This window comes from Apaloderma vittatum, unplaced genomic scaffold (genome assembly GCF_000703405.1).
Source record: "Apaloderma vittatum isolate BGI_N311 unplaced genomic scaffold, ASM70340v1 scaffold1335, whole genome shotgun sequence".
NCBI classification, from domain to species: Eukaryota; Metazoa; Chordata; class Aves; order Trogoniformes; family Trogonidae; genus Apaloderma; species Apaloderma vittatum.
In genome coordinates, this window is record NW_009715257.1 from 23,370 (window position 1) to 38,791 (window position 15,422).

General features: G+C 47.2%; 1 protein-coding gene across 1 annotated transcript in view; it reads right to left on the reverse strand.

The window, feature by feature from the left end:
• LOC104273641 (breakpoint cluster region protein) overlaps positions 1 to 15,422 on the reverse strand; it is a gene marked incomplete at its 5' end in the record, with an annotated part of 36,355 nt that overhangs the window by 13,677 nt on the left and 7,256 nt on the right. Inside the window, 8 exons of the mRNA XM_009869034.1 lie at positions 633 to 707; positions 1,608 to 1,712; positions 2,286 to 2,361; positions 3,304 to 3,423; positions 4,795 to 4,963; positions 6,001 to 6,122; positions 14,876 to 15,016; positions 15,367 to 15,419. Coding sequence (XP_009867336.1) covers positions 633 to 707; positions 1,608 to 1,712; positions 2,286 to 2,361; positions 3,304 to 3,423; positions 4,795 to 4,963; positions 6,001 to 6,122; positions 14,876 to 15,016; positions 15,367 to 15,419 — 861 coding nt within the window. The remainder of the gene's footprint in view (positions 1 to 632; positions 708 to 1,607; positions 1,713 to 2,285; positions 2,362 to 3,303; positions 3,424 to 4,794; positions 4,964 to 6,000; positions 6,123 to 14,875; positions 15,017 to 15,366; positions 15,420 to 15,422) is intronic.

Sequence of the window (15,422 nt, forward strand, 5' to 3'; positions counted from 1 at the left end):
CACGAACATGCAGTTCTCTCTTTCCTCCCAAGACCGCACACTGCAGCCTGGATACGACCAGGATCCCCAGCTACACGGCAAGGGAAACTCTGCAGCTTTGTCCAGGTTATCCTCACTGATGGCTGCGAAACCTTTATTTCTACAGGTGTCATCTTCACCCTATTTTTTCCACCTTTTTTGATCCTTCTGTCAAATCACTCCCCTGAATTTTAACACCTCTTTCTTATCCCAAAAATTCTGGATGTCAGAGAGTGCTTCCCGTTCTTTCATTGCAAAACAAAATACCATTGAAAGAGTTCAGGATAAGGGCTGACTTGTATCTAAAACTGTTGGGTAATTAGCAAACACTGCTTAAAAGAATTATCAGCAGAGTAGGCCTAAAAAATAATGGTCCATGCCTGATCTTTGATCCTGATCTTTCTGAGAATTAACGGTAGCATTAAAAATTGGCATTCTCCTAAACTTACACCAATGCCCCAATTTTACTTCTAGTTCCCCAGACCACCTCTTCTCCTCACCATTATCCCAGCTGCTGTAATCCTAAACCAGTCCACACCCAGCTGAATTATCCACAGCACCTGAATTACCTAACCCCTCACAACACCTCTATATATTACAGAACTACAACTCACTTGAACTTTGCTTGAATCCTGTAGCGGAGTGGACGATGACATTCAGGAATCCATAGAGACCTGGGGATTCATCATCTGTACAAAAGACCCAAGGAATTTTGTTACATTTACAGAGGAGTCAAGAATGACAGACGGAGTGATGAGATGTGTATTACACAGGTTAATGAGCAGAGGGTAACTAAAAAGGATGGTGGGAGCATGTAGCCTGGCCGTTTCAGCAAAAGAGGAGACTGTTCCAGGTTCAGTTTCACCTGTAACGCCTTCTGGCAATGTGTGGCTTTTACAATGACATCTCTAGGGTCAGCAAAAAAGCATGGAAGCAATTCAAAGGAGAAAAAATAAAATATAGAGGCTATGTTTATACTAGCAGATTACACTAATTTAGGATGGTCTCTGACACAATTTTGGCCAAGTTCTTCCAAAAGATTGCTAGGCGTAGCTCAAAGTTGTCCCAGGCTAGGACTCCAGTCCTTGGCATGAGGAAGCAGGTGTGGATCAGCTGTAGAACCTGTCTAGTGGAAGGCGTCCTGCCCATGGCAGGGGGTTGGAACTAGATTGTCTTTAAGGTCCCTTCTAACCCGAACCATTCGATGATTCTATGATGGCTGCAAATAAAGACCATTTAACAGTCAATTAACATACACTAGAAGATGTCCAGGAATACTTTACTAATTTAGATGTAGCCATATAATTTGAATCTTGTTTTTATTGTTGCAGCAAGTAATGTTGGGATGACATTGCTCCTGCTGCTCTCTTTTTGTACACTGTCATCTACTTCAACTAAACTACACACAGGTTGGGTATGTATGGTCTCAGCTTTTGTTTAAGAGGAACCCTCAGTTTGTAACTCATCAGCAGGTTGAAGGCTGTAGCAAAAGAAACAATAAGAGCAGTTCTAGGAGCACTGCACAAAAGCAGACAGAGGTCGGTTTTCACCGAGCTGTACCACGTGAAAGTATAAAGCAAAGGTCTCACCTTCCTTATTGATAGTGAGGGGAATGTTGTGGACTGTCTGAAGCTTCACACAGGAGTTTGTTAGCATCTGGAGCTCCACTGAAGTGAGTGAGAAGCTTTTAAAGCCTGCCAAGGAGATTCAGAGAGGGAGAAATTAAAACTCAAGAGCAAAGGCTGGATGCATGTTCCCTCATTTTGGGCCTACATGGGACAGCTGCTCCCCTGGGAACGCCAGCAGCAGTACTGTGGTGCTCAGGTCCGTGCTGCTGGTGCAGCCCAGCTCTACTGTGGGCATCTCTAGTCACTCTTTGGAGTACAAAGTCTCAAGAAGGGAGCTCTTATTTTCTTGCAAAGCCAAAAACCACCCATGCCAAAAAGTAAGTTTCTTTGGACTGAAGCCAGGTAAAACGTGCAGTTGCTCTCTCTACCTGGACTGCACAGAGCTCTGATCTTGAGAATAAATGGGAGAATCTCTCCACACACTAAGTGCTCTCCCTACACATTCTCTACATGTTGCTGCAAGCGTAAGTCTCCCAGTCAGTCTTAGATGTGCAGAGACAGAAGGCATCCATGTTGTGCTGTGAATTTCAACGCACATGACTTTTTGTAGGGAAGCCTGCCCCACGCCTCATCCTCTGGACTCCTGCTTTCTAATAAGCTCACGGAATTTTTACCAGTGCCCAGCTGAGGTAGGCTTACATTTCTTCTGCTGCTCCCGGATGTTCTCCCTCCACTCCGCCCTTTCATAGTCTGATGAAATGAGGAACGTGTAACTCTAGCCAGGAAAACAGAAGAAAATGGGGTATGCGTTAGTCTGACCAACCACTGAGAGCAGGCCTGCCCGCCTCCCACCCTCCTCCAGGGGAGACTGTTAGATATAACGTCCTAGTTCTCCTGCCAGTTGCCCTACATCACAGCTTTGTCAGTGAGAGGCAGGACTCTGGCAACATGCCGTCCCTTCTCAGCGATGTGCCAGCGGTACCGACACAGATTCCTGCAGTCAGAGCTTTCACAGAGCTTCACCCTGCAAACAGCAGCTGCGTCCCTGGCAGCATGAGGTCCCACAGCAGCTCTGTGCTACTCCTCACAACAGTTCCACCAGGAAACCCAAAAGCCTCCAGCACAGACCTCAACACCAACGCAAGCTGAGGACGCGGTGACCAGCTTGTGGATTTTCACTGAGTAGTAACAGGATCTTGTGACAATCCTTTGCAACGTGTGTCGCAAGGCCATGGTGACAGGTTTACAACACTGCCAGGGCAGGAGATACCTCTGGCACATCAAGCATCTCACAGCACTACAGGAGATTATTCAAACCATTCAGCACTCCTGGTGCCAAGTGCAGCCTGCAGCCCTGAGAGCGCTACGCCTTGAACTCGAAGGGGAGCCTAGAAGGCAGCTGCTGCAAGAGCTTTATCTTAGGTGAAGAGAGCCATCCCTATTGGTCTGCCAGGCCAGCTGCTGAGGTAGGAGATTAATTTCTGATGTTATTTTTTTAAATGCCAACGTTGCCTACAAATTAGTCGTAACCTTACAAGATGCTGTTGTAACCTTTGGTGTAGCAAGAGACAGCTGTGTGATGCTTGGAAGGTGCTTTCTGGCCAGACAGTTAAGGGCATGAAGACTTCCTTGTACAACAGCGTACACAAACACACTTCCCCCTCCCCCTGCTCGACCTCTGTTTTGTACACTGAGGCAGATCAGGAGAGCCACTCACCTTGCCATTGCGATTGTGCACCCGGAAGGCCATGTTGGGAGACATCAGCAGCAAGAGGGATTCCTGCTCTGACAGCTTCTTTTTCAACCTCTCGATGACCTTGCTGCCTTTATTGGCTCTCTGAAGCGTGTGAGAGAGAGTGAAATAGAGGACACACATCATTCTCCAACGTCTGCCTGCATTTACACTGACAGACATTTTAAGATCTGCAGCCCCTTCCCTCTGTGAGTAGCCAAATAGCCCCAGGCAAGAGAAACGCTGTCAGCTGGATCTGCAGGGCTCCCAGCTGCGCAGGAAGATATTACCTGCAGCGTCTCTACACTCAGACTTGTCTCTGCTCCCCATTTCCAGCTGCCTCGGATGAAGGTACAGAGGTGTGTGGTCACCGAGCTATACCTGTACTTTCTGTTCCAGAGACTGTGACAGCATCAGGTCACCAGGCAGCCATAGCACTGCCAGGTCCTCAACAAGCATCCTTAACTAAGCAGACTATAAGGAACTTCTGTAGAAGCTGCCCAGAACTCTTTTGCCGAAATTCTCTCCCACTCACCACCCACCAAGATCCATTTTCAACACAGACCAGCTAAACACAAGATTTTTCTCAGATAAAACACAATCCAAAACCTAATCGTGTATGTTGCTTGGCACTCATGCATGGAAGCACATATCTTAGACACCTGTGCCTTGTGAGTAGGAGACTTCCACATGGCGTTCCTCCTGATATCTCACGTTTCCCAGGAAGCCAGACAGGTCAGAGAGGCAGAAGCATGTTCTTTGGAAGTGCGGGGGATAGTCCTCTCACAATACAGGCAATGTTATTCATATCTTGTTCTACACACCACCAAGCTTTTAGTTTTCACACTCTTAATTCTCTTTTGGGTTCCACGAAGGTTTGGAGTCTAACACCTCTGAGAAAATATGTCTTGCAAGCAAAGAGAAGCCTGGGCCAGAGACAGCGTATCTGTGTCAGACTGCCCAGTCAGCATAATTGTTCTCCACATATTTGCTAGTGTTTTGACACTGATGAAGTCAGAAAAAGCTTCAAAAGCCTGCAAAAATTCAGAAGTACATGACTTCTGATCAAAACCACCATCAGAATCATACTTTAACAGCCAGAAATTGGCATGCCATGCTTCCAGTCCCTCTCATGTGCACAGCACAGGAGCCTCGCAGTCCACATGGGTGCTCGGGGACGGCAGTCACTGGCAGTTCCACGTGAGCAGAGGAGCTACTGGGTACAACTACAAGGTCTTTGTTTCTGCCTCCTCACAGAACACCATCACCAAGGGTGTGCATTAGAATAAGCAACGATGGGCTGCAGATCACGTGAATATCACTGATAACACAGCTGCACCACAAGCCTCTGCTGAACAGTCTGTTTTAGCACGAATTCCCAAGCTGTGCAGCTCTGGGAAAGCTGCTTCTATCAGCACCTCATCTCAGCAGAGACACTGAGCCTGTACTTGGCATGGAGTGCTCAACCCCTTTTACCTTTTCACGCTGGATGTCATTCTTGATCTGGGATATCTTGATCTTCATGGCATCCAGTTCCTCATCAGGTACCAGTGGGATATTGGGCACTGCCTCCGCCTCATCCACCATTTGGAAACTAAGGTCAGTGAGCGGGATGTACCATTTGCAGTCGTATTGCTGGCTTTTTCTGAAAGACAGAAAGTGCAAACTTTTTGCTATTATTCATGTTTGGCAACACCCACTCCCAATTCCCACAAGCTCTTCCCTGCTATGGTGCGTAAGATACAGAAACGGGCACAACTTCACCGTGACTCCCCTGTGGAAAACGCCTGGTAAAGGGCTGCTTTCCCTCAAAAAAGCCTAGAAGAGCCACTAGCCAGCACAGCACATAACAAGGCAACTTGTTTTGCTGTTTAATTCTCTTCATCCTAACAAACCACAGCAATCTTTTGCAAACCCTTTCAATCCTGCAAGAAGCTTCTGGAGAGGCAAAGTTCAAACGTCACACCAGGCCTCTGACCTGGCTGCTACCTATGAGCCATACCCAGGTCTCTCTTGCCTGATCCAGGAGGGCCAGGTGGGGCAGGTGAGCCAACAAGTATAAACTTCTGTGTAATCCGACCAGAAGAAAGAAACTACAGCTTGTAACTGCCATTCTCCAGTGACTTCACCAGGATAACCAGTTCACTTTTTAAATGTTTCATGTGATTTATTCCCTCTCCACCTATACTGTCCACTCCTGGGAATGTCCCACTCTTCTGAAGGTTCATTCCTCACAAGCTGTGCTTCAAAAGGGACAGGGAAAACTTTTTGCTTAAGGAGGGTGAGAAGATGAGGGGGGTCTCCCCAAGCAGAACACCTACCAAATGAAGACAAGGCATTTGAGGCAAGTTTGTTGCTAAAGGTTCCTCCCCTCTCTTCTGTAAAAATGACAGTAAAACTACTTGTATAGCTGTGCTTTGGCATTGACACATAGTCCGTTTATTGTACATTTTCCATTTTTCTTCAAAACCGTTGTTAACTGGCTGCAAAGCCAAAATTAACAACCTTAGTAAAAAAAGAAAGTGAAAAATGTCACCTATTAAAAGAAGAGGGAAGCAGAAAAATGAACAGCATTTGCCCAGAATACCAGCAGCTACAGCACATCCTCCACTCATATTCAACTAAAATTGCTGGCTAAACATAGGGTTCTACTGAACCAGTAGTCCAGAACAAAAACCTCACCCTCCAATCTGCTTCTTGAGCTTGGCACACAGGAACAGATCAGTAAAAAGAAAGACATGACGTAGCTTGCGAGCCCCCTCAACCAGCTCCACCATGAAACTGTCCTTCAGCAGCTGACGGTGCTGGTGAAAAAAACAGAAAAAAATGTTTCAGTTAGTGCAATATGAGCCCCAGATTTGACAGTGGGGAACCTGTTCCTTGACATGACTCAGAAAATTCAGAAAATTGGTCTAATAAAAACAAAAAGATAAAAGGCTATAAAACGTTGCTTGCTGTAAGCTCTGCTCTCTGCTGTTGTCCTCTCTCCCAGGGGCAGCAATGGCCATACATCTCCTTTAATATCTGTTTCTGGGTCAGAATTCTGAGTTCCTGAGCCCAAGTGGAAATTACTGAGTCGTAGCTCAGCTTCTTTGTACCCAGAGCCAGTGTCACTGACAGCACATCATCCCCTCAGAAACCAGCAGAGAGCAGCAAACACCACTTTTCTCAGGAGCTGCTTACCCAGCCACTAAATTCAGTTTCGCTACTGCACCAGGGAGAAAGAGGAGCCAGTATCTCCAACTCCCCATTCACAACAGTAGTTTGTTGCTGCTTCCTTATTACAAGTGCTGTTAAGGAATAATTCTTGAACAAAATGTGTATCTAGCAAACTTCTCAGTAGTCTTTTACCAGCCTGTGTTTAAATAGGACCATCGGGATATGTCCCTGCTTCATGCCGATTTAAATCTCTTTTATATACCACAGAAACATTCCCCAAACCTAGATGATGTGAAGAAGCTGCTTTTATTCCCATTTCTAGTTCCAGGGAGCTTTACAAGCCCCTAAGTAAGAGGCACGTGTTGGTAGGCAGAAGCATCGCTTTTCTAATTCCCTTGCGGGGACTCCATAGCTGAAAGACAAAAAGCTGGATGGAGCACTGGCACTGAGACAGGCGGCTGTGTGCTGCTACCAGTGACCAAGGCAGGAGTTTCCAGCCCTGCTCTATGCTCAGGCCTTCTGCTCTGATGTCAGGATGAATAGGACTCCGAATGCACATCTGGAATAGATACCTCCCACTGATTTGCCAACAGAAATCAGGAGTATTCAACTTTGGGCAAACTATTCCCACCAGTATGTGCAACTGTCAGTACTGCCTTTCTTCACAGCCAGCACAAGCAACAACCATCAGGTTCTCCACACAGGTAGGCTGAGGTACTTTTTCCTGACCTGTGCTATTTCCTTGCTATTCCAGCGAAGAGGCTGCTTCCCTGACACCAACAAGCATGCACCATGTATGCCTAGACAGCACCTTGGCTGGGAATAGGAGCTATCTGCTAACACTGCCCAGCGCTACCAACACCTCCCCTGCTGCTCCCTGTCAGCCTTTTCCAGGCCCAGGTTCCAGATTTGTCAGCACGACTCACTGTAGACTTGCAGTATCTCTGTGATCCCCATGCTGGGGAGTGCGTACACAAAACCTGTCCGTTTCCAAGAGGCAGCTGTGCTCAGCTATGCAGCAGAATGCACAGCAAAGCCATTAACCTGAGCAAGGTCAGGACATCCAAACCAGAACTGATGCCTCGTTTTTTCAGGTTATGCCCCATGGGTTTTGTTTGCTGCGTGAGTTAACAAGCCCTGAACACACTCACTGCGCAGGGTGTGGGAGTGTAAAGCCCCACACTGCCTCTCCTTCCGCCTACCATTCTTCCCATCTTGGCTCTCCAAACTGAAAACAAACCACATCAGTCCTGAGCCCAGCAGGCATCACGGCAAGGAAGACATATGTCTGCCCTTGCAGACATATTTTTTGTTTCCACACTGTCCTACAGCTCCCTGAACTTCCAGACATGGACTAAGAGTCTGAACTTTCCTGTCTGCAGCTGCACTGGCACCACAGCTAGCTGCTAAAGCACATGTAGCAGCATCAGCACCTCGTCTTGGTGCAGCTTTCCGTTACACAAAGATCCTGGAAATCTGTGAGCAGCAGCAAAAGCTGCACCTCTCCCACAGTGCCAGGAAGCAAGGCTGCTCCCTAGTCAACTGTTGCACTGTCTCTGAGCAGGAGTCCGTGGAGATCTGGTATCCAGCAGCGATTCAGGCTCAGAAAGGCCTGTACATATGTTAATGTTTATTTTTAGGTGGGCATGATCCTCCTAGCTTCTCCTCAGTGGTTTTGGAGAGAACGCCTGCCTGCATTTATGTCTCTGCTGCTGATGCGCACTTGTGCACGCCTCCCCCTCCTGCTTGGCAAGCAAACCACAGGTAGGAAACCAGAAACACAGAGCTTAGAAAATAGATAAGTAGAAAAGAGGACATATATTGTCAGTAGCAAAAACACTCTCCACAGCTGCAGAGAGTTTCATTTGGGAGCAATAACGAAGCAGGGAAAGATATTTTCTGAGCAAGTCAAAACCCTGATGCCAGGTTTCGAGACCTGATGCACATTAATTATGCTGCGAATCAGCTCACCTCCTCCAGGGCAATGAGAATAGCTGCTTGCTGCCAGCTCAACCTCTGTTCATTGTTCGTAGGTGTGAAGATGTTCTTGCAGCTCAATGATCTTTGCTACCCAAGATCACAGATCACCGAATCATAGATTACTGGGTTGGAAGGGACCTCAAGGATCATCTAGCCCAACTCTTAAGATGTGGCACTGACCCTTCCTTACCTGGCAGGGACATGGCATGGTCCTGACCAGGCTTTCTGCCCCCTCTGCCAAGAGTTCCTAGCTGAAAAATATGGGAGGGTAGTCCAGAGCAGAGATTCAGCACTGCATCCTGGGAGGATGTCTCTGGTGAGAGACAGGTCAACAACAAAGGTCAGCAATGTGTTTCTGCACAAGTAATGGAGGGCATAGGCCTGTGAGAGCTTCTGGAGAACTGCGAAGGACTACTGCTCAGTCCTAGATCAGCTCCTTAGTTTTGGTAGTATGCCAGCAAACCACAGCATTTTGAAGACAAGGGTGTCAAGGGAAGAGGCAGCCCATACAGAGGCACTAGGGACCGGAAATCTGTATGTCAGGCCTCCACTAAGTAAGAAAAAAGCCCATCAGTGTTCCCTGCAGCAAGGCTTACAGATCCCACATGGCCAGTCTGCTCCAGCCAGGACACCTCTTCTCCTGCCTTCTGAAGCTGCACCTGCCCTGCTGCTGCACACCCCTTGGCCTTCACCATCCAAGCAGCCATGGTCCCCACCCCGCATCTCACCAAAACATAAGCAGAAAGTTCAGCCATACGATACCAAAACCGGAGTGTAGTTCAACAGCCTCCATACTTCCCACATGAGACTGAAGTGCCACTCATTTGCACTGAGTTTATTTTGGCTAGCACTCCTGGTAAAAATACACCTGTACAAAACACCTTAACTGACATGAGACATAGAGCTACCACGAGGCAGCAAAGACTCTGGCAGCATGACCTCCCAGAAAGAGAACTGGGTAGGAAGAAGACAAGGTTGTATTTCGTAAGCTTGACTGGAACAGACGTAAAAAGGTGAAAGGCATGTATTCCAGTCAGCCACTCAGAGCAAAGCACTGAGCTTCCCAGACCTTGCATCCTTCCTAACTTCTCACTCATGAGCTCTTCGGGGAGGTCTCCCTTCCACAGGCAGCAGGGATAAACTGCCACAAAAACAACCAAGTATCTGGAGAGGACAGGAGAAAACATTTGTGAATCAAGTCAGGAAATCTCTCCTCATAGGGGTGTGGAGCTTGATATTAGATTTAACTATCAGCTTCTCTCTGAAAACAGGGATTTCATTAGGGCTGGGCACACCAGGCATGCCTCAGGCTGCTTGGCACCAGTAGAGCAGAGGAGGAGTGCTTCCAGCAAGGGTCACATCTTTCACTGCAATGATTCATCTTGCTGGGAGGGGTCAGCAGGTCAGAGGGAAACAATAAAAGGATTTCCCAACTGGCTTACCAAATCCCTGCCAAACACCACAGTAAGGGAGCGCAGGGCACCTTCCCGGACCTCCTGACATGAGTCAGGCCATCCTACCCCACCCTGGGGGAGCCAGTAGCCCCTCAGACAGGACTCGTGTCGGACAGATTCCCAGGCCAACTCGGTTCCACAGACCTTTTCTAGCAGTTTATGAATCAAAGCCCACTTTGGTCAGCTCCTCCCCCACAAGGCCAGTAATAGCTATTCCTTTGGTGATCTCCTGTTAAACAGGATCTCCTGAAACATGAGGACTTTTGGCTGGGTGATCCTGCTGCACGTGACATACAATGGCCTGTGTGTGTTGTTTCCAAAGTTACTTTGTTTGCTAAAATTACCAAAGGCACTAAATGTTTCCTAAAATCCCCTGAAATGATGTACAGACTACAGAAACATCACATAAGCATCCAAGAAAATACAATCTTAGGATCAGAGTGGCAGTGACACCCTCTTTTTCAATGATAGCCCCAAGACTGTCAGGTGTTCAGCACAGCAGAGCTATAGCTATGAAAAGTTGTTACAGAAGGCCCAGGGGAAAACTTCCTATTTTGTATCATGATGGAATGAATTGGTAGTATCTTTAACCTCTGACTTGTTACCTTCAGTGGCTCTTGCAAACCTGTACAGGTGCAGAGTAAGTTTCAAGACTCCTTTCTAGATGCCGCTTTCCTTGGTGTGTTTTCACCTGCTTCTTCTCCCACCCACCAGTGCTCTGGACAAAAGAGCTCTCCCTGTACATTTTCCAGTGCTTGGATTGCCTATCACTATCCTCCTCTTCTCGCTGTCAGTGAGCATCTCCCCCTCCTCTGCTCCCAACCTCACGACTACCTGTATGCTCATCTATTCATCCTACAGTGTATGTGTGCTGTTTGCATATCCTGCTGCTGTCACGCACTGTTTAACTCCAGGAAGCGTGGCAGAAGATCAGCTTGTCTGAGACACGTTACAAAAAGTGGAATTTAAAAATCTACTCATCCAGAACCACAGCTGCACAAAAGGCCATCTCCTCACTTGTGTGCCGAGGAAAGAGCTCATCCGATGTGGTGACAGCAGAGGCCTGCAGCATGCGTGGGTGAGAGCCCCAGGAAGGACTGGAACATGTGTGATGCAGGAGGAGGAGGGTAAAAGCAGGAGATGGGTATTGGCATATGTCAGTGAGGAAGAGGTGGTTTGGCTTTCTGCAGGGCGTAGGCAGAAAATGATTCCTTGTGTGTGCGTGCACATATGTGTGTTGCAAGACCAGCATTGCAGAATACAGGGATGCTCTGTCTAGGGAGCTAAACTGCCTATTGTTGGAGCGTTTTTATAGTCTTTCCTTTTTATTTCCAAAGCTCTTGTCACCAGGAGCTCTCTGACTCCAGCTGTAAGACAGAGCTCGAAGCATCCAAGATAGTTTTTCAGTGCTCTACTGTCAACATCTGCCCAAGGCCTCCAGAAGCAGTAGGCACCAGGCCTCAAGCTGTGCATGGCTGACTGTGTCTAAGTCTATCTCCCAGCTTTTCAAAAGCTTTAATTTGGACTTCTCCTCCCTTGTAAATGTCCTTTGTCCTTTCCCTTCCCTAGCACACTTGGTCTCTACCAAGTCAAATGGGAGCCTAAGGCAATGATACTCAGTCCCTTGACCGCAGTTTAAAATCATGTTTACAAACGTGGCAGAGAATTTTGCCAAGCAGACTCTTCCCTCCTGGGGTAAGGGAAAAGAGAAAAAAGAGAAAGAGAATTTTGCCAAGCAGACTCTTCCCTCCTAGGGCAAGGGAAAAGAGAAAAAAGAGAAAAAAGAGAAAGAGAATTTTGCCAAGCAGACTCTTCTCTTCCCAGGGCAAGGGAAAAGGTGCACAGTAGCACAAACTTATCCAACATGTCATCTAGTGGGCTTGATCCCAGAAGGAACTGCCTGTCAGCCCTCTTGTGTCTGGCCTGGTGCTGATGAGATCAGACATCAAGCCACGCAGCCAGTGGAGTGACCCAAAACTCAAAAAGGCTTCGCTTTTAGGCAGCTGCATTCCTCCATGCCACTGTGGGATCACACAATAGCAGTGTGAACACTTCAGAGAGGGTGGGACTGCACAGCTAGGGGCAAGGCACAGTGGTAGCCACCACCACTCAGACTGGCCTGAACTGCCCTCAAACAACATTCTGCAAAGAGCATTAGATGAGCAGCAGTCAAGAAAGGCTGGAGCTGGTGCTCTCCTGCCTCCTTCGGGGAGCAGTCATGAAAGACTGGGGATGAGGCTCTCCTGCTTCCTTTTACTGCAGCCCTCAGCAAACCACAAAGCAGAGCAGACCAGCTATAGTCAGCCTGGCCAACAGCAAGGACCAAACTAGGTTCATAGGCTTAACCCACCAATATTGCCTTCCCTGATGTAGCCCTTTCTGTCCCTCTGGTGAATGACTTGTTCCCACCTCCTTGCATTACCTGAAATACTCATTTGACCCAGCAAATTAAAACAGGTTCACCCATCACAGAAAACTTTCACTTTATATACATAAGTCTAGAATTAGAAAAAAGCCTTCTGAGCCAAGCAGAACCAGGGGGTTGGCGTGCAGGAAGGAGACCTGACATCATGCAGGAAGACAGCTGGCAGGTCAGACTCCAGAGTCCTGGAGCAGGGAATCACCTTTCGCAAAAGGAAGGAATACTGTGCTGATGAGCCCGGACTCCCTCCTGACCTGCACTCCTCTCCTTAGCAGCCTGTCACTAGGGAGCTTCTTTCCCCAGTTCAAAGCAATTCTGAAAAAAAGAGCTAGAGCAAGAGGCTGGTGAAAGAGATTTGACTCCTCCCCCTTGACACACTCAAAGGGGAAAAAATACTCCACATAAAAGGCAAGGACTGGGGAAAAAAGATAACCGAGATCAGCACCTAAGCAATGCATGAGGGGAAAGGGCTGTTCCCCCTCCTTCCTTTCCACCAAGGAAATTTCAATGGGAGGAAGACAAATAATGAAAAAAGCCATCAAAGCAAGTTTGTGATTCATTCAAATAAGAAATGCATTATGCATTGAGAGCAGTCAATTAGGAGATGCAAACTGCACACTGTCCTGTCACCCTAGGGGAAGAACAAGCAAGGCAAGTGGGAGGAAAGGATAAATAGAAAAGGGAAGGCTCACAGGCATAAACAAAACCCAGCTATGACCCCAAGCTGAGTAGCTTGTAGGAAGGAGCGGCCATCACTAATTCACACAGAGTAGCTGGGAGTAGACTTGTGCCTCTGAATTACCATGCAGAGAGTGAACATCCGTACTCTCTAGACACAGAGTGGTGTCAACTGAGGCACTACCACTTTGGAAAAAGTGGGATATTGGTGCCAAATCAGTGAAGGAAATATACACCACCAGACTCCCAGAGTGGAGGGAAGCATCAGAAGCAAGTCCTTTTCTTCCCTGTGCCCAATACAAGCCGTGTGCGCTGAGGGAGATCACAACAGGTTCCCAGCCCCCTCCAGCATGCTCATAGCCCTCTCCTTTGGATATGTCCCCCTCCTCCCCTCCCCACATCAAATGTGGATTCACTGCAGGATCAGTGAGAACATGAACAGGCCTGCCATGCCAATCCAGACAAGCACCCCCTTCTTGCTTTCTAAGACCTAGCAAATACACCACTCCAAAAACAGATCATCAGGATCCTTGTCCAGAGCCTACCCCTCTCCCTGGGCTCTGGCACCTTATTAGGATTCTGCATGACACTCTTCAAAGCCTGCATCCCTCATTGAGATGCTGACAGACAATCAGAGAACACAAAATGGGCCCTCCCCTGTGAGGGAGCATTCTAGTCTGCGATTTCTGCTATGAGTCAATCAGCATCCGCTTTAATGGGGCCATCTACTATCACTGAGACCCTGGTGACTGATGTCTGAGCTTCAGCCCCCAATCGCTCAGCCCCTCCTCTTCTCAGCTGCAGACTTCCTCTGTCGACAAAATGAGACAATGAGCAAGACTTGCGGGACAAAGTGCACCAAATTCCCAGTACTGCAGCTTCTAGCAAACCTTTGTCAGCTGAAAATCAGTTTAATAGCTAAAAGCAAGCATGTTTAGCTGACAGGATTTGGGAATGCATCGTGAAGGTTCATGGTATCTTAGCAATCTCTGGAGCTTTGTAAAAGATGTTTTTGTACGGGGCAATTTGGGTCACTTTTGACAAGCCAGTGTCTCTGGCATGCTGCCACAATTCCTCTTGCACGTATACTATCTGAGCTGCACATCTCTTTTGTCCAATTTCCTACATCCTTCTCTCTTAATATTTCTGTCAGTCCTGGCCTTTCCTCACCAGCAAGCACTGAATTGCTTTCTAACGAAATCACAAGGCAGATGCATCAAGCCCACGGAGGCATGCAGGACTTTACTGTGGTGTAGCACGGTGCCCTTATTTCACAATATTGCATGCAGGAAAAGGAACGGCACATCTTAGACTTTCTGGGTGTAGTCCAGCCCTTAACAGAGCTAAAAACAGCTATATTGCACCCTTAGGAGTCAAACATCTCTCTCAGCGTTCCCAACCCATTCTATTTATTTTGCTTCCTAGTCCCATTTACAATATTCTTCAGAAATGAGGATGCAAAAAATAGTTTTATGGCAAGAAAAAAGATTCTAGAAAAAAGCTTTTCGTAATCTTTTATGATATCTGATGTTTCCTTCTTTCTCCTCCCAGGCCTCCTGTTTGGTTTCAGTTTGCACGAAAAATACAAATCTACTTAGCACATCATAGAAATTATGTATGATGAATTATTATAACAATGCTAAGGACAAAACTCTAATCATCATACTTTCCTCTAGGTTTCCAAAATGTTTTCTGAACAGAAAACAGAGAAGAGCTCTACCACATCCTATACAGAAAAAGGACACGGCATAAACTGTATCTTAGCAACAAATGAATTAATAGCTTTAACTTCATAGCCTACTCTGCAGAAAAGGCACAACCGGTATTTAGAAACTGAGAAAATAATGAGAGCAGGAAGACTCACCTCCCCCTTCTTTACAGTCATGGACTGTCGACGAGGAGTGATCTCTTCATTGATGCTGGAGAGGAAGTTCTGCGAGATCCGCAGAGCATCCTGCAGGAGTGGATGATCAGGGTGGCTCACTGGAGTGTGCTTGAGCAAGTCCTGACACCAGAAGCAGAAACAACAGAACCATGAGCAGCACTGGAAAGCAGAAGGGTCTGAGGGCCCCTAACTAGAGCTCTAGGATAAGGCACTCCAGTTGCTTCTTACTGATTAGAGACACACTTTTTCTCTAGAGGAAGAGGATAATACTCTGCAGTTCTTTGTAACACCACTGAAGAGGTAGCAGGGCCCTATCTATGGACTCCCTCCCCTTGCTATAAAGGGAATAATAGGCTCTTAGGCAGCATGACAGGTTTATTTTTGCAATCCTGCATCTCCATGGAAAATTTAAGAGTGAAGGAAACAGGAAAGGGGCCTAAAGTTTGAAAAGTACCCTTTCAGATACTCACATGCAGGACAAGTGTGCTGCGAGTCACTCGATCCACTGGCTTGTATAATAGAGCTG